Source organism: Cyanidioschyzon merolae, chromosome 8 (assembly GCF_000091205.1).
Source record: "Cyanidioschyzon merolae strain 10D DNA, chromosome 8, complete genome".
Taxonomy (NCBI): domain Eukaryota; phylum Rhodophyta; class Bangiophyceae; order Cyanidiales; family Cyanidiaceae; genus Cyanidioschyzon; species Cyanidioschyzon merolae.
The window spans coordinates 229,616-242,955 of record NC_010134.1 but is presented as its reverse complement, the minus strand read 5'-3'; the positions used below and the strand labels follow the sequence as shown (position 1 = coordinate 242,955).

The following is a 13,340-nucleotide window of genomic DNA, read 5'->3' as shown; positions in this document are numbered from 1 at the left end:
GGCGAACTCGATGCGAGATCGACCTCGCTATGCCGAGTCTGTACGAGCGCAGCTGCCGCTGCCTTCTTGCTGACGGCAGATTGATGAAACGACATACGACTCCGTTGTTGAACGCGTATCCGAGGCGGAATGCACGGTTCGAGTGCTTTCAACGGCCTATCAGGGTCCAGCATCCGGGACAGAGCAAGTCTAGGCACGTTCACGCCGGACGCAGCGTAGACGCTTCGAGCCTGACCCGGTGATACGTTGTTCGGTGACTGATTTTGGGTACCTCGTTCAGAAAAAGCGAGCTAGCCAGCTGCGGATCATTGAGAAAGGGATACTGCCCTTCCCTTGAGACAATACATCTATTTATGCATGTATTCGGCTGATGGAAAACTTCTGCAGTCTTCAAGTGCCTCAAATCGATCAAATATGCGATACGCCAATCGTCTCGAATAAAATCAAGATTCTTGTCGCTCGTTGGAGGCTGTGTTTATCGCGGGCTCGCGAATGAACAGCGCGGGAAACTTGGAGCACATACACATAAATAAACATGCATTCATAAACAAAAATCTATCGTCGAGCGCCAATCTACGCTGAGGTAAACGCAGAGGTCATGACAGCATCAGGACCCGCACGGTTTATGTGGCTTCATCGGATACCCTCTGCCAGACTTGTGCGAGCAGGCTTCGATCAAGCTGCCATACACTGGACAAGAGCGCAAGGCTCACCCCAATTGTCCATCCGAATCCAACCTGGGGAACGTATTCACCGCCGTTGCCACTCTCTCCGACCTTTTCCGCGTGATACTTCTCGAAAAGATCACCACTCCGAAGCCAGCCCTGGTATACAGAACGCAGAAATCGGATGGCTATCTGCAAAGAAAGTTCGCGAGCTCGGTTGGAGATTTGCTCATTCGCGGAAAACTGCGTCGCTAGCGACGCAAACGCTTCGTGCAGCAGGAGTTGCACGGGTGGCCACGCGTTCGGGTAATCCCACTGTTGACCCGAATCGGTCACCAATGTTGCAACAACGCCTCCGTTTTGCAGGAGACCACTCTCCTCGAACGACTGGAGCACGCCACGCGCGATGGAAGCCGCTTGTTCCGATTCGATATGCTCGAGGATGCCGCTCCAGAGCGGGAAAAAGTTGCTCGAACTCACCGTCTGCCGCCAATCTGCAACCGTTTGCAGGGTCGTTGTATCGGCCTCCAGGTCGTAGTCGATCCATTGATCCCGGCTTGGTACGTATAAATACTTTTGCATCGTAGAGACCCGCTGTTGGACTCGATCAAGCAAGTCTCTTGTCACTGGGTCATTGGGGACCTCCTCATTTCCAGGTAACCGCTGTTCGAAAATGCTACCTTTTTCCGTTTCCGGTCGGCTACCGCTGATATACCATTGGTAGAGAAAAGCGAGATTGCGTTCCATGCGAAGCATGAAACTGTTGAAACACACAGGGATAATCAACTGCGTTCGGATGGAGCACATGCTTCGCCGGTCGCGCAGCCAGCGCGACGAAAAGTCCCATCCGCTTTCCGCTGCTGCAGTCAAGGCGATGAAGAGCTCACTCCGCCGCGGATCACCGAGAAGTTCCATCGAACAGTCACTTGCAAGTTTCGAGTCCTCGTAGAAGGATTCCGGTCGCGGTCCTTCGGCTGCGGGCGCATGGTAACGATTTAGGGTTCCCCCTGCGCGCATCTTTACCGCCCGTTGCTCCATCATGAAGTTGTATTCACGCTCCAGAAGCGGCAACGCTCGCCCCAAAAATGTCATCACGTCCCATCCGGCATGTGCATGCTCTGCAATGCAGCGCACCATATCCGAAAGTAGTGGTGGTTGGGTACGATTCAGATAGTAGATGCGGGCACCGTTGGGCACAAAGCCGAACTGCTCTACCAGATCGAGAAGATTCTCAACGCAGCAGCGCGCAGTCTCCCACATACCGCAGACCAGAAGGCCGCGAACGATGAAGTAGGTATCCCAGTAGTAGCACTCGCGGAATCGACCACCAGCCACGATGAATGGATGTTTCAGGGGCAGCAGACTGAAGCGTTCAGGTTCTCTGAACACCATCGGCGAGGTCTCGCGACCGAGTTTTCGCCAGCGTGCGACCATATCCATGAGCCAGTTTCCCGCATCGACATCCTGTGCTTTCATCCAGCGCCAGATCTGGTGCAGCAACGGTGGCGAACCAGTCGCTGTCGTTCCAGGTTCAGGGTCCAGCTCCAACTGCGGCAAGTCCCGCGGGATCCAGGCAAGCAAGTCGCCACCAGGCGCGTAGTCAAAGTGCTCTAACAGAAAGCGACGTACCTCCTCGAAGTCGGTGTCAGGTCCCTCGACACGTGCTAGCCGAAAGGTGGGCACAGGGGGCTCGCGCTCGGCCTCGCGGAGCCCGCTGGTTGCTTCGCCTGGGCCCGCCAGCGGCTCCTCAACAACGCGGCGACCGAACTCAGCGTCCCAGTACTCTATGATCCGCTCCGGTATTCGCCCAGGTAGCAGAGGCAGATCCACAAAGTGTTTTGAGTCAGCGAAAATGCGGAGTCGCTGAACGACTGCGAGCAGCGACTTTTCACAGCCGGCACTAGTTTCAGCGCAGTTGGCGGCACAGTATACAACCGAACTCGGAAATGCAGGCGCCAACGCGCCCAGACGAAAAGCCATATGCACATACGCTTCTATGACTTTCAATGTCATGGTGCTCAGGTTACGGTACTGAACAGTTGCATAGTACCACACGTTCTATACGTCAACTGATGGCGAATGCGTCTCGCGGAGCTCGCGTTTCGTCGATCGAGAAGCGCATCGATGCGCTTCTTGATCAATAGAGCTGGTGCTTTCCGCTGCTGACGCTGCCGCCTTTTTTTGGATAGGCGTGGTGTGCTTTGGCATTTGTGAGCTTGGCAACCTGGTGTGCCACTGGCGCTTGCGACAGGCCCCATACGGCTTGGTTTTCGAGCTTGTGTCGTGTCCGAACGACACACATTTGAGGTACTGGTGTGGGCAGGATTTACATTGATGACGCAGATAATCGCAGGCATCCGGTTTATGCTCGTGGGCATACCGCAGCTGATGGTCTGGGTTCGGGCGAAGCATCGGCAGTCTCTGAAGGAATTTGGAACCCTCTATCCCTGGATGAAGAAACGCGTGCTTCCTTTCGTTTGGTGAATGCGCAGCGGGTCACGAAATTTGTGTGCGTGCTGATGGGCAAGTCCTGACTTGGAGGTACGAGGCCGGTGCGCTTGTGACTTTTCGTCACTTTTGGATGATGGTGGATTCAATGATCGTTGGAAACCGTGTAGTGAAGTGCACCCATACTCGTGATGGTGCTCGATAGTCGAGCAACCAAAGTGCACTCGCATATTTTTCCCAGGATACCGTGGCGGCGACTAGTCATCGCCCTGAATATGAACGTTTAGGGTACGCGCTTGTTTTACCTACGTACTAGGAAACCGTAGCATGCTGTGCGGCTTCGTCGCGCACTATTCACGGCCAGCATGCCGTCACCAGAGCACCTGGTGCCGGCTGCAGCCTCCAGCTTCTGGTACCGATCGTTTGATAGCGCCAGTCAAGATGGATCGTTTCTTGACCTCAGCTCTATCACTAGCGTTTTCGACAAAACCTCATCAATATCAGAAGACGAATGGTGATGGAGGCGCGACCGGCGGAGCTGACGCGGTCCACCTTTCTGGGACATCCTCTCAGGGTCGAATTGTACAAAGAGAAGCTGCAACCGATAGCAGGGGGCCGGTGGAAAAGGCTAGGAGACGTCTGTGATTGGATATTAATTTACCCTACATGGTCGTGAAACGTTTTCTTTCCATTGAACGGTAAGGGATAGAGAAAAAATCCGTCTCTTGAGCAGTTTTACTACTGGAAGGGAAAAATCAGCAGGTGGCTAACGAACATCCGCTTGCTTAAGGAATGGCGGGGGGCGTAGGGGGTGCAGATAAGTTTACGGTTTGGTGCTTGCACAACTACATACAGGTTAGGCTCTTGAAACTAATCTTATAGAGTAGATAAGAATACAGTATGTGCTTTTATCGGGTTCCTCGATCGTGCCAGGCGAGATGCAAGGCTCAAACGTCGTGGCAGATATGGACGCTACCTGTGTGCTATGCCTCTGTCAAGATCACCGGGTCCGAGACAGTAGCAGGCACCATAACTTGGGCAATGACGATAGCATGGAAAATGACTTGAACGGTCATCAGTACCAGCCCATGACGCCGGAAAGAAGCAAAATTCATGTCAGTTCCTTATTCCAGCGTCCGTGCAGCATGCATTACAAGCATAGGAAATAAACTTGTATCCGTGTTCAGGAATCCTACCGTACCTTGTTTGTTTACGATCAATAAAACTAACAAAATTCCTATTGAGTAGAGTGATGCGTATCTTATCCACACAAGCGTAAGCCGCAGAGAACGCTACGCATTTGATAGAAGCGTCGAGAGGTATCGTGCCAGGCCCCAACAGCTCCATGTCTGTCAGGGCGGTAATGCGATGGGCAGTAGCGTCAGCACCAGCGACATAGCCTATAGCACGAGACTACTCCACGTGAGTTTTCGATTTAGGACACCTGATTTTTGCTGCTGCGCGATGCGAACACGCAAGTGCCAAGGCGGGGTGTCGGACACGTGACCTTCATCGATCGGTGAGCGCACCTGGGAGATCAGGCAGACATGAGACACGACATGTATCTCGCCGTTGAAGGGAAACGTGATCTCGATCAGAAGCGTGTTGTTCAGCTGTAAAAAGTTGGATTTCCGTTCAGTTCGTAGCAAAGTACAGTCTTTCAGCTCATTTTTGTTTAAAACTTCAAACAAGTCTAGTCAAGTGTTTTTTCGCAGCATATACCACAAGCGTCCAAAGAGCGTTCCTTTTCAAAAAAAACAAAAAAAGGAAAGATATGAAAAAGCAAGTCCACGATCTTGGAGGCCCAGTGTCGCCGGCTGCCAGAAAAAAAAACAAAAAACAGTGCCGATTCCAGAAGAAAAGGAAGAGAAAAAGAAGCAAAAGGTGAGGTCCTACGTCGAAGCCGGCAAAAAAGACAACTGTACGACGAGATGGTGGTTAAAGGCTGTCTTCTTAAACATATCAAGGATCCCAACAGGGAAACGTTGCGAGACGCTATCGAAAAACGTGTTGCGTCAGACTCCGAGAGTATTGTCAAGGCGTCGTCAGGACTGATGCATTTGGCGAGGTAGATGTATCGCGACGTGACGCATATGGAAACAGTCGAAATTCCGGACGAGTTTTTCGACATGACCTTTATTCGTCAGCTGATGCTTGTTACAGGGGAAGCGCGGAGGGAAAACGAGCGAATGCATGCCCTCCACGAAAAACATCCCTTTTACAGCTTCAATGGTACTCGATACAAGGGTGACGGGGATATTTACACATATGGGGCGATGAAGTACCTCACGAATCTGAAAAACCATTTGACAGCGAACCTCGAACGTTTCATGATACGCGCCGTGGTTGCACTCTACCAGAGCCTATCTCGCAATGGAAAATGGGCGATTATCAATGGCATCACGAAAGATCGTAAGCATGAAGATGAGGTCGAAGTCGTCGACAAGAAGGCGTCAAACAAGAGCACGAATGAGGATTCCGTCATCCGCGCGGTTATACAAGAGCATCGTGCGGTACTGGGGTTGGTTAATCCAACAGAAAAGATATCAGAGTTGAAAAAGATAAGGAAAGATACTATCGCCTCGTCCTGCGGTATTTCGTGATTTTGGACCGAGAACTCAAACGCAAGGCAGAGATGAAGCTGAGTGAGAGAAAAATGAAGAGTGGGAGAGACGGAAGGCTGCCCTAGTGGGTAAGCGCTTCAGTGTCGTTCCGTTGTGCAACTTCAAGTCACATTTTGTGACTATCGACTCCAGAATCCTTTATGGCATCATGAGGGAGATCATTCCCGAGTTCGATGTTAACAGGGAAGAGTTCATCGGTGAAAACCTGGAGACGTACTGGAAGAACATCTTCAATTTCAAACGGCTCAAAATGAGCAAACAAAAGGTATTCACTGGGTTGATCGAAACCGATGGAGTAGCCTTGTGTGTACACTATCGGCGGTTGAAGAAAGATCGTTCAGTCCCGCTCTCGGCTTCGCCCGTGACGAAGGATGCAGAAAACAAAGCGGCGGATCCTGCGACGCAGGAGGTGGAGGATAACGATCTTGTCGTTGACGCGGTGAAGCAGGAAGATGAGAAGGAGGCGGGTCCTGCGACGCAGAAAGTGCAGGGTAACGACTTTGTCGTTGGCGCGGACCCTGAGAATACGAGTATCATAACCATCGCGCAGCGTAGCGTGCGGAAGATAGTACTGACGGTTCCTTGCGTCAGAAAGACATGCGTCTTTTGAGGTTCCCGAGAGCAAGATACTATCGAGAATCGGGAGTCATGAATGCGAGGAAGAAAATTCCTGCATGGGATGCAGGAATGAAGGATCACCTGGAAGCTTTGAGCGAGGTGACGGGCCGCGGAGCACACTTTCAAGCTTCTCGGAAAGTCATGGAAGTTCGTGTTCCTCATCGGGAGGCGCTACGGGAGGAGTATACAAAGCCCCGGCGGGCTCGTCTGCGAATGAGTCTATACGGTGGGAGGCAGCGCGTGCTCGCGAACTTTTTCAATGAGTTGAACGCCCTGAAGGAGGACGAGAGCCAAAGGCTGGTAGTAGCGTACGGAGCAGGGCGCTGAGCGCCCAAGAAAGGAGCTACGCCAGCTCCAACGACGAGGGTGTACAAGGAGTGCGCACGGCGTTTCGTTACAATACCGATAGATGAGTTCCGAACATCTTATACACACCACGAGCTGGGTTGTACACTTCAGAGGGTCGAGATGGAAAAGTGCCAGAGGAGCCCTGAAGATGTAAAGAAGTATAGACCGCTGACGGAGGAGCAAATGGAAAGGAGGGCAAAAGTGTGAGGGCCACTTGCACTAGTAAGTACAACCAATGATGGCAAGAGGCGTATGGAGTTTGTGAATCGAGACTTTAATGCCACTATCAATATCAGGAGATGTGCGGTGCTGGAAAGAAGACCTCCAGCGCTGACAAGAGAGAATTTTGTGCGGCAACCTCTCAAAGTGGAACTATATGAGAAAAAGTTGGAAGCAGTAATCGGTGGCCGGTCCAATAAGACGGGGAGGCGTCTGCGCGTCAGTTGGAGACGTCTTGTCGAGGGCGCGGTTGCTGCCACTACTGTACACGCCCGACGTCGTTCGACTTTAGAGCGGCGTTGTTGGTGTGTGAGCACAGGCTTCGCCGATCGCGCAGCCAGCGCGACAAAGTCCCATCCGCTTTCCGCTGCTGCAGTCAAGGCGATGAAGAGCTCACTCCGCCGCGGATCACCGAGAAGCTCCATCAAACAGTCACTTGCGAGTTTCGAGTCCTCGTAGAAGGATTCCGGTCCGTCTGCGGCGTACGCACCTGGGCCCGGAACTCGCTTTCGTTTAGCTGGAGGCGCTGCGTGGACACGCGTCCTGTATTTATTCTGGCAAAGATATTGCGTTACCACATCGAGATCCAGAACCTGTTTGGAACGACGAAAAAACCTGGTACGTTGTCCGTCGACAGCGTAGCGCACGCGATAAGCGAGCAATATGAGCAGCGCTTCGAGTTGGAAACCGTCCCAGCCTGCGGACCGATGGCTAAAGCAGAGCGTTCTGGGCGTTTATGCATCGGCACTGCTTTTTTTCTCGGTTTGGAATGCTGTGTTCTTCAAGCGTATGACAAATACCATGCCAAATTATCCCTATTTTCTATCGCAGGTCACGAGCTGGATTTACTTGCCAGTCCTGGGCCTCGTGCTGCTCTTCAAGCGCGTTTTCGATCGGCCGTCGCCATTGGAAGATGAGGAGCTGCCGCAGCTCAAGCTCGCTTTTGTCGGTCTCCTAGAGGCAATCGCAGGAATCTGCACCGTCCTCGGAGGTGTCTACACTCGCGGCACAACACAAATGATCCTCGTCCAGGCCAGCATCCCCATGACCATGTTTTGGTCCGCTTGCATTCTCGGGACGCGATACGTCGTACATCAGTTTGTTGCGGCGGGCGTCATCATCGGAGGGGCACTTGTCGTGTTAACGCCACGGCTCATTGGTATCCACAGCAGCGGGAGCACAAGCACAGGCACTGTTGACCTCCTGTTCTTCAATTTGGTGTTTCTCGCTGCACAACTGCCGCAATCTCTAGCCCATGTGTACAAGGAATACGCCCTTCGCGGCCAAGAGATGAGCGTGTTCATAGTCATGTTCTACATCGCCTGGTATCAGTCCTTGATCGGGCTCTCTTTGATTCCGGTGAATTCCCTGCGGCTTTTTGGACCGGCCCGCGTCCCACTGCATGACTTGCCTAGCCTTCTTCTGAACGGAATCAAGTGCTTACTCGGTCAAGATGTCCTTCGCACCGACTGCATAATAGAGCGCGGGGACGACGGCACATCCCTGCCGCCGTGCGACCATTGTCGGGGGGCATGGCTCCCAGTTCTTCTGTATATGATTGCGAACATCTTGTATAATGTATTCGGCATCCTGGTGATCAAACACGGGGGTGCAACGCTCTATACGATGCTGATGACGCTCCGTCTCCCTCTGGTGAGCTTTGCATTCTGCATGTCATTTTTCATGGGCGATGAGGCGCAACCCGTCGACTGGTATGACCTCGTTGGCCTTGTCGTGATCCTCATTGGCCTGTGTATTTACCGCTGGGAAGAGCGGGCCGCTCATCGAACTGAAAACGAAGCTGCCACTGAGGCGAGTCAGGCGCTGGAGCGCGATCACGAAGCGAGCGCGAACGTTGCCGTCGGTCCGATTCTGAGCGAGCCTCTGCTTCTCGACACACCAGCAGGAGCGATATCACCAGTGCGACAAGCAGCCGCTGGCACGCGGTGGCGACCTCTGCAACGCGCACCCTTCTGGTCATCGAACCGTAATGCAAACCGTGACTATGATACGTTTGGTTGATGTCGAAGGCTGTTGTGGTGTGCCCTGCCCGGATTCACTGGATATGATCAAGGGTACGTTATGTGTTTGTGTTCGCGCTTTATTTATGGTCTAGAGCTGAAGCGAGCAACCAGATGCTCCCAGATGAACGAGCGAGTTCGCCTTTGCGTTACATTTTTGCACGCCTGCGACTTTGCTTGTCGTGCGTCGTGTTGTGCGCTTGCCGGGGCCGATGCTGCTCGTGCACGGCGATCGACACCGGTATGCGCTCGCCATGAGACGTCAGTGGAGCATCATGTTCGCTCGCTTTTCTTATGGTGTGCGAGATTCTAGCACTGAAGCAGGGATCTTTGGGTACGCGAATGCCATCGGCATCACCATCGCCACCATCGAGACTTGCCTTTGGAGATCACTGTTCGTTCAGACGATGATCGCTTGCGAATACGGCGGTGTTGGCAGGTTATCGGGGCATTTGCGTAGAAGCTGCTGCTGCTGCTGCTGCTGCTGCTACGACGCTCATGGGCATCAGTATATGGCGGGCATCTCTGGGAATGTTGCACATGTGCACGGAAGGATCACAAGCGTCCGCACCGGCCATTGATGCCGCGGGCGAGGCCAAGCGTGTTTCTGAAACACCCGCTCTGCATTACGATATGCTTTGCGCTGCACATCAAAGGTTCCAAAACCGATGCACTGGATTGATGAGTTGCGTCTCAGAGCACACAACTGAACCTTTTGTTTGCTGATCGAAAGCCAGCAGACACGGCAGTGCCATATTTGCGGCATAGCGCGTTCCGCAACCTTTCGTGCTTCGCGTCAACGCGTTGGAGCCTCGATGGTATCCACGGGGGCTCGAACGGCACCAGTGCCCCTGCTTGGATTCACGACGGTGTCGTTCGTGTGCTTCGTCCGGCTCCACCGCTCGTTGTATGATCTGCGTACAGCGTTCTTCGCTGACACCATCGTATTTGTCTGGCGGATAGTGTTTTTAAATAAAGTTAAAAGCTCTTGCGTTGCTTGTTTCAGAAATAGAGCTCCGAGACGCTGCTTCTGACGACTGGAAGCGCCGCGTTCGCTGCAACGGTGAGGTGCCTAGACCGCGTCGCGTTGACGTCAGATCTCAAAATCCCACACCTTTCTGTTGTGTTGTCATGGACGTAGACAGCAGGTTGGACGACGACGCAGCAGCTCGTTTAGCAGAACTATGGACGGAAGAGCTTTTCAATCGACTCGTTGAAGAGCTTCGAGCAAGTCGCGGCACGCTAACCAACGACCAGCTTGTTGCGCTCTATGTTCTGAGTGGCTGCAACGCGGCAACCTTGGATGCAGCACTGGAACTCGCTGCGAGCGAATCAAAACGCATCACGCTGCACTGTACTAAGGCTCAGTGGTTTGCGCTTGTTCGACCAGGTCGACCGCTTTCAGGGGCGCCCTACCTGTGTGAATCGTGCCCTCTACGCTGTTCGTGTAGCTGTGCGGACATATCGTTATGTAAGCACCTACTGGCGGCAGTTCTTATTGAGGCGGCGGGACAGGGCGCCTCGGAGGCTCGCTGGATCCATTATAACCGAGTTTCTGACTGGATAGCCGTGCGTTGTTGTATCCTGGGGGAAGTCGAGGGCAACGCGTCGTGTTTCAGCGCACCGCGGGCCGAGCAGTGGCGAAGCGCGCACCCTGCAACCAACACATTTGGTGAGTGACGAACTTGTTGTGCCAACCCTGATGACCTTTTTTTAACAAGGCGGATGCAAAGAGCACTGGGTTCGCTTGGTGAAAGCATCTGATCAAGGTTCAGAGCGGCGCTGCGATGACTCGCGGTCGCAGCAGTCTGAGGGCAGCGGCACTCGCACTGAGATGCCGGTTTTTGTACAGCGACAGACGCCAACGCCCTTTTTTTCAACAGGAATCCAAGAGTCTTGCATTAGAGAGACACAGAGAGATGCCTGTGGATGTGCAACGATGGACGTTACTACCCATCTTTCCACCAGTGATCCGGGAGCCGCGCATCAGAGGCTGCGCAGTATGCCAAGTAGCATCGAATCATGGGCTTTCACGATCGTTCACCAATAGCCCAGGAAAGTTATTTACGATCCATATGGACGGTATCGCAGCCTTGCTAGATCGCTGACCGTGCCATACGAGTGCCTTGCTTCGGGCGAGAATCCAATACCCGCACTCCTGGCCAATGGTTAGGTCGAAACGGAGGTCTTGAGCGTTTCCAGATGCTGCCCGCACTGCGTACCACACCATTACATGGGATGCTCGCTCGAAACAATACCGCTGCACGTTCCGGAAGCACGACGCTTTTTGAGATGCAGCTGGAGGCGCCCAAGTCTCGATTCAGGAAATGCTTGTGCGCATGCTTGCTGCTAGGATCACGCTGTAGAGAGAATCTCGCATTCGATTGTCTCGATAACGCAAGTCCGGGCGGCTTGTCGTCCGTCATATTGTGTATCAGTTTCTAATTGATTATCCTCTTCTATTCGTGGATGGAGTCTGCTCTGTGCTGGAGAGCTCTAATCAGCAGAGCGTAGGAGCGTACGATGCAAGCAGGACAGGCATGACGCGCCCACCATCCGTTGGATACAACGTTCGTCGATCCGAAGCCAAGCGCTACACGATGGGTCTGGACGATCCGAGGCGATGCTCGCTCGCGTCATTTGCCATCATGGACATTCCAAGGCCCCTGTGTGATGAGTACTCGCTTTTCGAAGACCGGTACGTTGGGGGTACTACGCCCACAGGGTGCGCTTCATGAAGCAATTGACATTGACCCGCATACGGGTTTAATGTTTCGTTGGATACTTTCAGGCGCCTGCTCTGTAGACGTTCTGATTACCCACGTACAGCTACTTCTCTTGAGGTTTCGGAAAGCGTGTGTGCATATCTCTGATCCTAAGATGAGGCCGTGTTAGACTTGGATCCCGAGTATCAGCTGTCTTGTTGCACCAAGTTTTGATGAAAAAATGCTACAGGAATGCGGACAACTGACATCACCGCTTCCGGAACTACTACCCTCGGATGCTCGAAACGCTGCAGGAGTGCGGGAGAAGCTCGCCGAGCCTCCCATGAGCAAGAACCGACACCATCCCGAATGCCGTCCGGCAGCTCTCGGTGCCATGAATGCGAACGACTCGTCGAATGAGCCGTGAGCCGAAACAGAGCTTTCGTCAACAGCGGAGACGCCGTTGACTCGACTGAACCTCGGAACCCGGGCTCCCACGGAGAGCAGCTCAATCACAGTCTCAACCAGGCACTCCTTGATCGCTTTTGTGTGGTGGAAAGCGACGTTTTCTGAGTGCAGGCCAAAAGCATTCGGGATTGAGAAGCCGCGAAGAGAGCTTTTTTTAAAGAGGATGAAATGCAGATCCGTTCTGTCCGATTGCCGATTTGTTGGCGAGCACATGACCGTACCGCTGCTTGGCATGGCATCTTCGTCGTGCTCGTTTAGCTCTTCTTCACCAGCATCGTTGCATGGGTATTCTTATAGTATCCATTTAGAGATGAATCGTTTCTCCTGGATGGGCTTTCACTGACTGAGACGAAATCAATTCCTAATGGAATGAGCGTTCGGGTTTCCGTACGGAATGGACAGAATTTTTGTTGAGCGCACGACATTCGCAGTTAGAAGCGTACATGATTCTATGTCCATGCGCATCTCTTGGTCAGCCTTCGAATCAAATGTATGGAAACTTTATATCTTATGGATTCTTTGGGGGTGGGGGGGGGGGGGACTTTTTAGACTACTTACGGTGTGGAATGCATGAATGAGCAGACGCTCTGATACGTAGAGTGCCACAAGTCCTGCTTTTAGTGCATGATGTTCAGGATGAGGACTACGACAAGCGTGGTTCATCCTCTTGCAGATGTTAGAATCATAGACCTATCGAATGAAGGCCTTTTGTCTCGAGCATGTGTTGAATGCATCAAGTCTCTCCGCGATCTTCCCGCGATCTACAAGAGACATTTCTTCTATAGAATACCTACCAGAGAAAATGGCGTGCTAGTACAGGTGTTCCGGAATTCTCTGCAAAGCGCAGCAACAGCCGAATAAAACCGGTACGAATGATGCGCGAGGCGGGTTCGCGGTCAAAAACAAGACCAGCAGGTGCATGCGATACCTCGACCAGCTGGAGGCGCATGGACTCGAGTTTCTACCATGTAGAAAAAAAGAGCGCCTAGAGCGTACACAGAATATCCCTGAACAAGCGCGAGCGCATGCTCTTGTCGTGCTAAGCTCGGCTCAGTTGCCGGGGCTGGATAAATCGATGCTACCAAGCGGAACCACGCGCAAAAACAAACTCTACCGCAGCTTTTCCGCACCACGTCGACGCAGGCACACCGACCGAAAGAATGCACTCTGAAAGCGAGCAGGAATCGCCCCGATACGCAGGTGGAATGCTGGTTCCAAGGTACC

The 13,340-nt window shown here is 52.9% G+C and overlaps 3 protein-coding genes across 3 annotated transcripts, besides 2 other annotated features; 2 read left to right on the top strand and 1 right to left on the bottom strand.

Moving 5' to 3' along the window:
- Positions 1-623: 623 nt before the first annotated feature.
- Positions 624-2,678, bottom strand: CYME_CMH100C (probable trehalase; the record flags this gene model as incomplete). The annotated part of the gene is made up of 1 exon (XM_005536010.1): positions 624-2,678. One exon carries the CDS (start codon positions 2,676-2,678, stop codon positions 624-626), a length of 2,055 nt encoding a protein of 684 aa, XP_005536067.1.
- A 166-nt stretch (positions 2,679-2,844) lies between these two features.
- Positions 2,845-3,149: a sequence feature (pseudo-gene of 3-oxo-5-alpha-steroid 4-dehydrogenase).
- An 814-nt stretch (positions 3,150-3,963) lies between these two features.
- Positions 3,964-7,234: a sequence feature (repetitive element).
- A 351-nt stretch (positions 7,235-7,585) lies between these two features.
- Positions 7,586-8,944, top strand: CYME_CMH097C (hypothetical protein, conserved; the record flags this gene model as incomplete). The annotated part of the gene is made up of 1 exon (XM_005536009.1): positions 7,586-8,944. The coding sequence occupies one exon, from the start codon at positions 7,586-7,588 to the stop codon at positions 8,942-8,944; it is 1,359 nt and encodes a 452-aa protein (XP_005536066.1).
- Positions 8,945-10,074: 1,130 nt separating this feature from the next.
- Positions 10,075-10,623, top strand: CYME_CMH096C (hypothetical protein; the record flags this gene model as incomplete). The annotated part of the gene is made up of 1 exon (XM_005536008.1): positions 10,075-10,623. The coding sequence occupies one exon, from the start codon at positions 10,075-10,077 to the stop codon at positions 10,621-10,623; it is 549 nt and encodes a 182-aa protein (XP_005536065.1).
- Between the last annotated feature and the right edge of the window lie 2,717 nt (positions 10,624-13,340).